Raw genomic sequence first — 12,653 nt, forward strand, 5'->3', positions numbered from 1 at the left:
GGGCTTCCCTGGTGGTGCAGTGGTTGCGCGTCGCCTGCCGATGCAGGGGAACCGGGTTCGCGCCCTGGTCTGGGAGGATCCCACATGCCGCGGAGCGGCTGGGCCCGTGAGCCATGGCCACTGGGCCTGCGCGTCCGGATCCTGTGCTCCGCAACGGGAGAGGCCACAACACAGGGAGGCCCGCATACCACCAAAAAAAACCAACCAAACAAAAAAAAAAACCTCCCACCAAGAAAAGTTCAGGACCAGATGGCTTCACTGGTGAATTCTTTTTTTTTTTTTTTTTTTTAATTGAATCATAGTTGATTTACAGTGTTTTGTTAGTTTCAGGTGTATAGCGAAGTGATTCAGTTATACATTTATATATAAATATATACATATTCTTTTTCATATTCTTTTCCCTTATAGGTTATTACAAAATATTGAGTATAGGACCCTGTGCTATGCAGTAGGTCCTTGTTGGTTATCTATTTTATATATATTCGTGCGTATATATTAATCCCAAACTCTTAGTTCACTGGTGAATTGTACTAAACATTTAAAGAATTACCAATCATTCTCAAACTCTTTTTAAACAGTAGAAGAGGAGGGAACACCCACACTCATTTTAGAAATCTAGCATTACCCTGATACCAAAACCAGATAAGGACAAATTACAGACCAATATCCCTGATGAGCATAGATCAAAAATCCTCAACAAAATACTAGCAAACCAAATTCAACAGTACATTGAAAGGATCATACACCATGATCAAGAAGGATTTATTCCAGGGATGCAAGGTGGTTCTACACTTGCAAGTAAATCAGCGTGATACACCACATTAACAAAATGAAGGATGAAAATCATATGATCATCTCAGTAGATGCAGAAAAAGCATTTGATAGAATTTAGCATCCTTTCATGAGAAAACTCTCAACACAGTGGGTATAGAGTGAACAAACTTCAACATAATAAAGGCCACATATAACAAGTCCACAGCTAATATCATATTACAACCATGAAAAGCTAAAGGCTTTTCCTCTAAGATCAGGACAAGACAGGGATGCCCACTGTCACCACTTTTATTCAACATAGTACTGGAAGTTCTAGCCAGAGCAGTTAGGCAAGAAAAAGAAATAAAAGGCATTCACGCTGGAAAGGAAGAAGTAAAATTGTCTTTACTTGCTGAGGACATTATCTTATCCATAGAAAATCTGAATGGTTCCCAAAAAACTATTAAAATTAATAAACGAATTTAGTAAAGTTGCAGGATTCAAAGTCGGTATCAAAAATCAGTTGCATTTTCTGCAGTGAACATGGGAGTTCAGAAAGAGATTTAATTTGTAATTTAATTTAATTTTTAAAATTTAAATGTAATTTAATTTTACATTTGTAAATTAAATTTCTCTTTTTCTTAAAAGAGAAATTAAGGAAATACTTTTATTTACAATAGCATCAAAAAGAATAAAATACTGGGTCAGGGGAGGGGGAATTGAATGAAGGCAGTCAAAAGGTACAGACTTCCAGTTATAAGGTAACTAAATACTAGGGATATGAGGTACAACATAATAAATAAAATTAACACTGCTATATGTTCTTATGAAAGTTGTTAAGAGAATAAATCCTAAGAGTACTTATAACAAGGAAAACAAATTTTTTTTTCTATTTATTTAATTTTGTATCTGTATGAGATGATGGATATTCACTGACTTTCTTGTGATGATCATTTCATGATGTATGCAAGTCAGATCATTATGCTGTAGACCTTAAACTTATACAGTGCTGCATGCTGATTATATCTCAGTAAAACTGGAAGAAATAAAATAAAAACAAAATACATGAACACAAAATAAAATAAGAGAATACTTTTAACCAGGGGTGAAAGATCTATACACTGAAAACTGTAAAATATTGATGAAAGAAATTGAAGAAGACACAAATAAGTATAAGGTATGCATTGGAAGAATTTATATTGTTAAAATGTCCATAAAACCCAAAGCAATCTACAGATTCAATGTAATCCCTGTCAAAATTCTAATGGTGTTTTTCACAGAAGTGGAACAAACTCCTTAAATTTGTACAGAACCACAAAAGACCTCAAATAGCCAAAGCAATATTGAGAAAGAAGAACAAAGCTGGAGGCATCACACATCCTGATTTCAAACTATATTACAAAGCAATAGTAGTAATCAAAACAGTATGTTATTGTCATGAAGACAGATGCATAGATCAATGGAACAGAACAGAGAGCTCCAAAATAAACTCATGTATATTTGGTTAATTAATTTATGACAAAAGAGCCAAAAATATTTAAGCAGGAAAGGATAGTTTCTTCAATAAATGTTGGGAAAACTGGACGGACACATGTAGAAGAATGAAACTGGACCACATTTTTAACACTATACACAAAAATCAACTTGACATGAATTAAAAACTTGAACATAAGACCTGAAACCGTAAAACTCCTAGAGGAAAGCATTGGGTGTAAGCTCCTTGACATTTGTCTCGGCAGTGATTTTTTGGAATTTGACACCTAAAGCAAAGGCAACAAAAGCAAAAATAGGTAGCAAGTGGGACTACCTCAAACTAAAAACCTTCTGCACAGCAAAGGAAACCATCAGTGAAATGAAAAGGCCATCTATGGAATAGCAGAATATATTTGCAAATCATATATCTGATAAGGGTTAATATCCAAAATACATAAAGAACTCATATAACTCAATAGTAAAAAAAACAATCTGATTTTAAAATGGGCAGAAGAATCAAATAGACATTTTTCTAAAGAAGACATACAGATGGCCAGTGAGTACATGAAAAGATTCTCAACTTCACTAATCATCAGGGAAACCAAAATAAAAAAAAAAAAATCAAAAGCACAGTACCTGTTAAAATGACTGTCATCAGGAAGATGAGATAACAAGTGTTGATGGGGACGTGGAGAAAAGGGAACCCTCGTGCACTGTTGGTAGGAATGCAAATTGATGCAGCCACTGTGGAGAACAGTATGAAGGGTCCTCAAAAAATTAAAAATAGAGCTGCTGTATGATCCAGCAATCCCACTTCTTGGCATGTATTCAAAGGAAATGAAGACAATATTGAAGAGATATCTCAATTCCCATGTTCACTGCAGCATTATTCACAACAGTCAAGATATGGAAACAACCTAAGTGTTCATCGGTGGATGGATGAATGGATAAAAAAGATGTGGTGTATACACACACACGCACACTCACACACACACATGCATGCACGAACAGTGGAATATTATTTAGTCACGAGAAAGAAGGACATCCTGCCATTTGTGACAATGTGGAGGGACCCTTGAGGGCATTATGCTAAGTGGAATATGTCAGACAGCATGACAAATACTATATAATTACCACATATTTGAAATCTGAAAACTCTGAGGTCATAGAAACAGGGTAGGGTGGTGGTTACCAGGGACTGAGGAGTGGAGGGAAAAGGGAGATCTTCAAAGAGTACAAACTTGCAGTTATCTGCTGAATAAGTTCTGGGGATCAGAAACCATAATCCTTGCTCAGGTAGGTTAGGGACTTATTGTTGAATTATAGAAAGCTTATACATAAAAAGGCTGAAGAAAATATTGTAGAGTGTTAACAACAGATGCAAATCAATATGGTCCAAACTGAAGATAGTGTAGGAGGATGCTGAGTAGCTGAATAGTCAGTGGGGCCAGTAATGGGATACTTTACAGAAAAGGGTTATCTTGAAGAAATTTTTCAAAATTTTAAAGGAATTAGAAGTGATATATACCTATGGTAAAATTAAATAGTACAAGAGCTGATGATGAAAAGTAATAGTCTCTTGCTTCTCCTTTCCCTCCCTGGCCCCTCATTCCAGACATGTTCTCTTTTAGTCATTATTTAGGTCTTATTATTTGTGTGTGTGTGTGTGTGTGTGTGTGTGTGTGTGTATAATTTCATATATTCTTTAAACACATAAATAAAGAATATATATTATATATACTGTATACGTAGTATATATACATGTAAATTACATGTATAGTTTGATATATATATAAAATGGAACTAATCACCTGAATATGATTATACCTCCATTTCTAGACTTGTTAAATTTCAACAATATCTGTTGATTGCTAGTTGTAAATAGAGATTTTACTCACCTGTACTACCATCTTTCTTCTTCCCACATACATGGAGGTAAAGGCAAAGAGCACTTTTTGTTCATGGTTCATAACATATACAATATTCCAATTCAATTTTTGTTCTAGCTGTATTGGACTATATATAGGTAAGCAAATTTGAGTTGTTTTAGGTTTGTAGCTATTACTTATTGATTATGTAGTTTAATGCAAGAGTTAGTACCTTTGAAGTCTTAAATTTATGCTGATTTAAAGGTGATATATACATGCTCAATATACTTGTTAAGTCTTTTCAGGAAAGAAAATGAAACCTAGAAACTTCACAGGTAGCCTGATGATGCTAAAAGGAGAAATAAGTTAGTGAACATGATTATGATGAAATTTGAGCTTCTGGGAGGGCCTTCCATTGAAAATTATGAGGAAGAAGAGAAAATAGAGAGGTTTTAAAAAGAGGGCTAAAAAGGAGGAATAATAACCTTACTCTTGAAATGAGGGAAGAAAAATCTCCTGCTATTTTCATTCATTTATGTGGTCTTTTGTTTGGGGACATTAGGATGCATTTCTGTCCGTTTGTATATTTCTATATTCGTTGATACTAGCCTGATATTAGACTGACACAGATCACCGTTGCACATTTGTGCCCCATATGACACAAATCATATATCATTTTTTGATCCTTTGTAAAGCCAGTTAACAAATGCATTACCCTGTGATAAATTCAGTTTTTTTCCTTTTTAAACAATATTTTAAAATGTGCATTTATAATTTAGAAACTGGTCATTGTAATGAGGTAGTTCTAAAATACTTAATAATTTTCAAATGAAACGCTTTCATACAGCATATTTAGAAGAGTAGCATTATATTTTACAGTATTTAAGTGAATGTTTTAATCTTTCCTTAATTTTGCCTTTACACTTTTGCCAGCTTCTAGATTTAGATTTTATCTTCCAAATAACTCAAAGGCTTTTCAAATACTTCTTCTCAGTTTTCTTTCAAGTAGGTCAGTTCAGATTTTGTATCTAACTTGCAAATGGAAAATTTGAAGCACAGGAGAGTTAGGTAATTTACCAAAACTTTAATAATCGTGGCAGAAGTTAAGTAAAAACCAAGGTCTTCTGAAGTCTACTCTGTTGCTCTACCTATCAGATGAATGAAAGGCTAATAGGGGTCTATTATGTACTTTTCAGTTGGCTGTGTTTTCTTGAACATATAATCAGGTAATTTAATTTAAAAGCTGTAATTATCATCTGGTGATTGAAATGACTTACCCAAAGTTTAAAAAAAAAAAAAAGTCGGTACAAATCCAGTAACTCATGAAATTCCCCAGACTAGTCTGTCTTATAAAGTGCCTGGCAGTGTTGCATTTATAGTACAGGAAACTGGAATTAGTTCATAATGGGAATGAAATTTAACCTCAGTAATTTTGCTCTGTTCATTTTATTTAAATGTCAAAATGTTCTTAATGGCAAAGATATTTCTTTCCCCTGAAAGTGTGTGAGTATTGATCTCTTAAACACAGTTTTTAGGGAATGGTGTGAGCTATACTTAATTTGCTAACGTATATTTAGTCCCAGATCTTGGAAAGTCTCTAATCCAGAGTGACATTTTGCTGACTGATATTAAAGCCTAAATGGGAGCTAAATATAGCGCTTATTATAAGAAAGTTGTTAGCTGAGGGAAAATGTTATTGGAGAAAGCACGGATCCATGGGGTCTAATGTGTTTGACCTAAGAAACCAATTACTTTTTCTTAGAATGAGGCTGTCTAGGAAATGAGGTTTCTATTGAGGGGAACCTGATAGTGCCAGAAATTTTCATCCCAAGCTGAGAGCCCTGTACCATGCTAACTTGATAGGAATAGGGCAAAATAAAATCAGCTGCCCACCTATGAAGTCCCTCAGTACTAGTAGTACTGATAGCTGTGGGAGGCTGAGGGTTCTCTCTTTTCCTTTAAAGATTTTTTTTCATTTGAGGCCTGAGTTTACACCTCTGTGCTGTGAGCAGTGTTCTCAGTGCTTGGAACTTCCGGTTGTAGCCCAGGTCTCAAACCCAGACCCACTCCTGTCTAGGCTAGCTAGCTGTCTTGTGTGAAGGTGAGGACAAGTCTGTTCCTTTTTCCATTGAGCCCCAGTGGCTCAGAAGTCACATCGAAGAAACGTGAATTACTGGAAGGATTATTTAAAGGTGACCGAGGCTTTTGTCCCTGTTATAGTTAGAGGCCCTATTGAACTCAGTTTCTGAAAGAAGGTTGACCACATCTCAGTAGAGCTTTTTTTTTCTTTTGGCTGTGCCGCGAGGCTTGCTGGATCTTAGTTATCTGACCAGGGATTGAACCTAGGCCACATCAGGGAAAATGCTGAGTCCTAACCACTGGACCTCCAGGACGTTCCCTCTTAGAGTTTTTTCAGAGCTTCTTTCACTTCCCTTCAGCTGATTTTTAGTAACCTTCATTTGGGTGTGAATTAATATTATCTGTTGCCTTTTCAAAAACTGTAATTCTCAGGGCACTATGAACTGCTTGCTTTTAGTTGGCGAGGAAATAAACTGTCTCATAACAGATATGTGCAAAGATATAATAAACTTCCATCAAGTCATAGCTCCCTTTTAACTGCTCCCCACCAAACCTGAACTATCCTAATCATTCCCTTAATTAAATTCCCTAATTAGGATTCACTTAGGAAGAAAAGGGACGCATGCAGGATGATGATGTATATATAAGTGCAGAAGAGAATCTGTTCTTTCATTTCATGTTTCATTTCATGTATCTTGAAAGGTGATCTCCCTCAACAATTTGATTTTGTCGAGTAGCATACATTATAAGGAGAATTTACTTAACAAAACTATAAATGAGAAATTTTTTTTAATTCTCAGATTTTTGCACCGAGTGGCCAGCTGCATTAGACAGTGATGAGAAATGCAGGAAGCATTTTCCAATTGAAATTGACACAGCTGGTTATGTATCAGCGGGACCATCTATTCGAAACCCCAAAGCACGAGTAGTGACATTAAGGGTAAGAGTTAATTTTTAAAAAATAAGCATTATTGGAGCATATTATTTTATAATAGTATTTTGTATGCATGATTATAAAACTGATACATATTTATCTTAGAAATTTGGAGAATATAAAAGTTTTTTCAGGTATAAAATAAAATTGCCTGTAAATCCACCACTCAGATAACCACTGTTGACTACAGGAGCTCATTTTAGTATATATACAGTCAGCCTTTGTGTATATTAATGGGATGATACTATATTTGATTAGTTGCTCAAATTTTGTTTAACAATGTGAATTTAAAATTTTCAATGTTATTAAACACTGTTTAATGTTAATAGTGTTATTAAACATTATTTAATGAATAATGTGTAAATGAGGGTCTGTTAATGTGCCAGGACAATGTTTGAGGCTAGGGGTGCAACACTGATCAATTCAGACATAGTCCTTTTCTGAGACTGAAGTGGGAGAGACAAACAAATAATTCTATAGCATAGATCTACCATAATTTATTTAAATTACCCATATCATGGGACATTTAGGCTTTCTAACAGTTTTCTTTATTAGAAAAATATAATGAATATTCTTGAGATTAATATTTGTATATATTCCTGATTATGTTCCTAGGATAACTTACTAAAATGAGAAGTTAGGTCAAAGGATATAGATCTTTTGAAGATTTTTGATATATATTGTGAAAGGTTTTTGATTATATATTATAAAATTCCTGCAGGCAATGTAACAAATACAACACCAGCAGATTGTGAGAAAGCATGTTTTCCTGTACTCTCACCACCCTAGATATTATTATTACCTATCAGCTTGATAGGTAAAATATATATCTTATATTTAAAATATGTATGCCTTTGAATTCAAATGAAGGTGAGAATGTATTCCTTTGTAAAGTGGTTTTTTTTTTTTTGCTCCTTTGCCCATTTTGATGGTATATTGATTTCTTATATACTTTTTTCTTTTTACTAACAGCTTTATTGAGATATAATTCACATACTGTAGAATTAATCCTTTTAAAGTTTACAACTCAGTGGTGTTTAGTATATCACAGAGCTGTGCAACCATCACCACTACCTGACTCCAGAAATTTTCATCACCATAAAAAGAAATCCCATACCCATTATCAGTCAGTCCCCATTCTACCCTGCTCTTCACTATCCCCAAGCTCCTGTCAACAACTAATCTACTTTCTTTCTTTCTTTCTTTCTCTGTGGATTTGCCTATTGATATTTCCTATAAATGAAGCATACAATATGTATACTTTGGTTAGTATAATGCTTTCAGAGTTTCATCTGTTATAGCATGTATCAGTTCTTCATTTTTTTAATTGCCAAATAATGTTTCATTTTATGGATATATCATGTTTTATTTATCCACTTATCAGTGAGTAGACATCTGAGTTGTTTCCACTTTTTGGTTGTTATGAATAATGCTGCTGTGAACCTTTGTGTACAGGTTTTTGTGTGGACATAGGTTTTTAGTTCTGTTGGCTATATACCTAGAAGTGGAATTGTTGGGTCGTATGGTAACTCCATGTGTAACCTTTTGAGGAACTACCAAGCTGTTTTACAAAGTGACTGCACTATTTCATAAGCGGTGTTTGAGGGTTTCAATTTCTCCACATCCTCCCTAATGATTGTTGTCGGTCTTTATAGTTTTCACCATTCTAATGGGTGTGAAGTATCTCATTGTGGTTTTGGTTTACATTTCCCTAATGACTAATGATGTTGAGCAATTTTTCATGTGCTTATTGACCATTTGTATATCTTCTTTGGGGAAATGTCTTTAAATTCTTTGCCTGTCTTTTGAGTAATTTGACTTTTTTTTCAGTTGTGTTTTTTATTTATTCTTCATACCAGTTGCTTATCAGATATATGACTTGCAAATATTTTCTCCCATTCCATGCATTGTCATCTCACTTTCTTGATGGTGTTCTTTTAAGCACAAAAATTTTAATTTTGATGAAGTCCGATTTATGCATTTTTTTCTTTGTTTCTTGTGTTTTTTGTGCCATATGTAAGAAACCATTGTCTAATTCAATGTCATGAAGATTTATTCCTATGTTTTCTTCTGAGAGTTTTGTCTCTTACATTTAGGTCTGTGATTCATTTTCAGTTAATTTTTATATATGGTGTAAGGTAGGGAACCAACTTTATTTTGCATGTGGATATTCATCTGTCTCAGCACTATTTGTTGAAAAGACTATTTTCCCCCCATTGAATTGTTTTGACACCCTTGTCAAAAATGGTATAGTTATTTTTTAATATTTTACTTGGCTACTTTACCAAATTCTGTTTTTTAACCTTTCTTATCAAAAATTCCAAATGTATAGAGAGAGTAGTATAATAAATACCCATACACATGGCACATTGTTGTATCAATAGTAATTAATATTTTGACGAGTTTAAAATACTGAGTGCTTGATACACTTATACACATACACACTCCTGTGTGGTTTTTTTTTTGTTTTTTTTTTTGTTTTGTGGTACGCAGGCCTCTCACTGTTGTGGCCTCTCCCGTTGCGGAGCACAGGCTCAGTGACCATGGCTCACGGGCCCAGCCGCTCTGCGGCATGTGGGATCTTCCCGGACAGGGGCACGAACCCGTGTCCCCTGCATCGGCAGGTGGATTCTCAACCACTGCGCCACCAGGGAAGCCCTATTTGTGTGTTTTTGGTTTAAGTGTTTACTTTAAAATTACTAATATCTGACTTTTCATACTAAAATATGTTAGTGTGTTATCTCTAAAAATTAATAAAATTTTCCTGTATAATTCCAATATAATTAATACAGCTAATAAAATTTTCAGTAATTTTTTAATATCATCTAAAATGTGTACTCCATGCTCAGATTTCCCCAGTTGTCTCACCAAAATGTTTAAATAGCTTTTTTGTTTAAACCAGGATCCAGTCAAGCACTGTTACATTTGCTTATAATGTCGCTTAGGTCTTTTAAAATCTAGAACAGCAAAGGACCTCACCCCTCCTCTTCCCGCTCCCCCAAGCTGCGATCCCCATCATGACACAGACATGGTAAAGAGACAGAAATTTTATCCTTGCAGCGCTTCCTGCCTTCTGAGTTTGTCTCCATGCATCCAGGTGTCATTTACCTTATGTCTCTATCTCCTTTATTTCCTATAAAGTGGAAGTTAGATTTAAGGGACTGATTAAATTACAGTAAACTATTTTGACAAGAATACTTGATAGATGTTGCTATGTATTTTATATTGCATTACATGAGAGGGCACGTAAAGTCTGGTTGCCTCATTCTTAGTATGCTGAGATTGATCACTTGGTTAAGAGGCTGACAACCCGATCTTTCCATTGTGAGGTTATGGGTTGTCATTTTTTGCTTTTCCCTTGAACAGGTAATGTGTAGATGAGTATATTCAGCAAATTTTGATCAAGTAAAATCATATTCTTTTTGATGTTCAAAGTATGTCCTAACTTTGGCCACTAGGATCTCTTCTAAACTGATTCCTATGTCCTTTTATTACAAGCCCATTCGCATTGGAAAATTTCCTTGCCTTCTGGCACAAGATGGACCAGGCTTACTATATAGAATATTCCTTATCCCAGACCTGGAATTAGCTATTTCTCCAGGAGCTCTGATACCTTTTAGTGAACTTTGTGTTTGGAGACCAAAATTGGGGTGCTAGGACTTGTCGGTTGATTCTTTGGGTTATTTCTCAAGAAATAAATGATAATTAATGGTAGTTTTAGTTCTCCTTTTTAAATATCTATAGCTTGTTTTTTCTTTTTGTCTTTTGCGTTAGACAGAGTTTCTAAAATGTTTATGTAGTCCCTTGTGCTGTTCTCTACTTTAATGGGTATGCCTCTAGTATTTAGCCTCTGAGATTGGATTTCTGTTTAGAGATAATAATCCCTACTGTGTTAACGATGTATCCTGTTCCTAGTTTACTAGCATTTTTGAAATGATCTCCTTTGAATTTTTAAAGTAATGAATGATATTAATTGATTTTCAATTACTGAACCATTTCTGAGTCCTGATCAGTTTATGGTACATTATTCTTTTACTTTACCACTGACTGATTTGCTGTGATAATGTTTTATTTAGGATTATTTGTCCTAATCTCATGTTGCTTTGGAGGAATATCAAATCCCTCCTCTAACTTACCAGGAACATGCCGCATGCCATTGCACATGTGCCCTAGTAACTAACTCCTAAGTTAGTATTGGAAACCTTTGTTAACGGAGTCTTGATGCACATCACGTGTCTTTTTTCACACAGCAGGTATGGGCAGTTTTACCCGATGAACCTTTTTTTAAATTAAACTTTTACTTTTAAAATAGTTTCAGATTTACAGAAAAGCTTCAAGGATAGTACAGAGTTTGCCATATTCACACCAAATTTCTCCTGTTGTTAACGTCTTATGGTACTGTGGTACATTTGTTATAGCTAATGAATGAATCAATATTGATACATTATTAATTAAAGTTCATACTTTATTCAAATTTCCTTAGTTTTTACCTAATGTCCTTTTTTTGTTCAGAATCCCATCCAGGGTACCACATTACATTTAGTCATCGTGTCTCTTTAGGCTCTTCTTGGCTGTGATTGTTTCTCAGAATTTCCTTGTTCTCGATGACTTTGACAGTTTCGAGAAGTACCAGTTACGTATTTTGCGGAATGTCCTTCAGTTTCGATTTGTTTGATGTTTTTTTCATGGTTAGATTGTTAGGTGTTTTGGGGAGGAAAACCTCAGAAGTTAAGTGCCGTTCTCATCACATCATAGCAAGGGTATAGGCTCCTCACATGACTTACCACTGATGATGCAGCTTAGATCACTTAGCTGAGGTAGTGTTGGCCAGTTTTCTCCACTGTAAAATTACTCTTTTTTTTCTTCCTTTCCACAGTGTGCTCTTTAGAAGGAAGTCACTGTGCACAGCCCACACTTATGGAAGTTATGCTCCACTGCCTTGAGGGAGATATATAGATTATTTGCAATTCTTCTATGTGGGGTATTTGTCTATTCTCCTCCATTCATTTATTTACTCAGTCACTTACTTGTATCAGTGTGGATTCATGGATTTTTACTTTATCCTTTGGAATTATGGTCCAATAATACTTTATTTTGTTGCTCAAATGGTTTCATCTTTGGCAGTTGGGCACTCTTTCAGCTGGCCCCTCTGCTCCTTTGTCATGCCCCATCATTTGTTTTTTTAAACACTGCCTTATTTTTTGGCACCACAGAATGCTCCTAGCTCATTTTATATATTCCTTGTACCATTCCCAGAATCAGCCATTTCTCCAGGGAGCCCTGACTAATGTACTTCTGATTCACCTATCCTGGAGGATGACTGCCCACCTTTTTGAGGGGCCTTCCAGTACAAAAAGTTAATTTTTGTGCTCCATGTAATCTGTATTTTAAATCGGAACATTCCAAGTATGCTGCAAAAATATGTTGAAAATCTCTGCAACCATCTTTGCATTATATGCTAACAAATAGACAGACTTTAAGCTTTAGAAATATTTTCAGCGATATAGCCATAATTGATTTGTAATTTTCTTTCTTTGGGTTTTGGT

At 34.9% G+C, this 12,653-nt stretch overlaps 1 protein-coding gene across 2 annotated transcripts in view; it reads left to right on the forward strand.

Annotated features, from left to right (window-relative positions):
- Window positions 1-12,653, forward strand: part of MRPS35 (mitochondrial ribosomal protein S35) — a 45,546-nt gene that overhangs the window by 8,490 nt on the left and 24,403 nt on the right. For both annotated transcript variants that reach the window (XM_007109048.4, XM_024129100.3), the window contains exon 5: window positions 6,974-7,113. In XM_007109048.4, the coding sequence (XP_007109110.1) occupies window positions 6,974-7,113 (140 nt within the window). The remainder of the gene's footprint in view (window positions 1-6,973; window positions 7,114-12,653) is intronic.

The sequence above is a fragment of the Physeter macrocephalus genome, chromosome 6 (assembly GCF_002837175.3).
Source record: "Physeter macrocephalus isolate SW-GA chromosome 6, ASM283717v5, whole genome shotgun sequence".
NCBI classification, from domain to species: Eukaryota; Metazoa; Chordata; class Mammalia; order Artiodactyla; family Physeteridae; genus Physeter; species Physeter macrocephalus.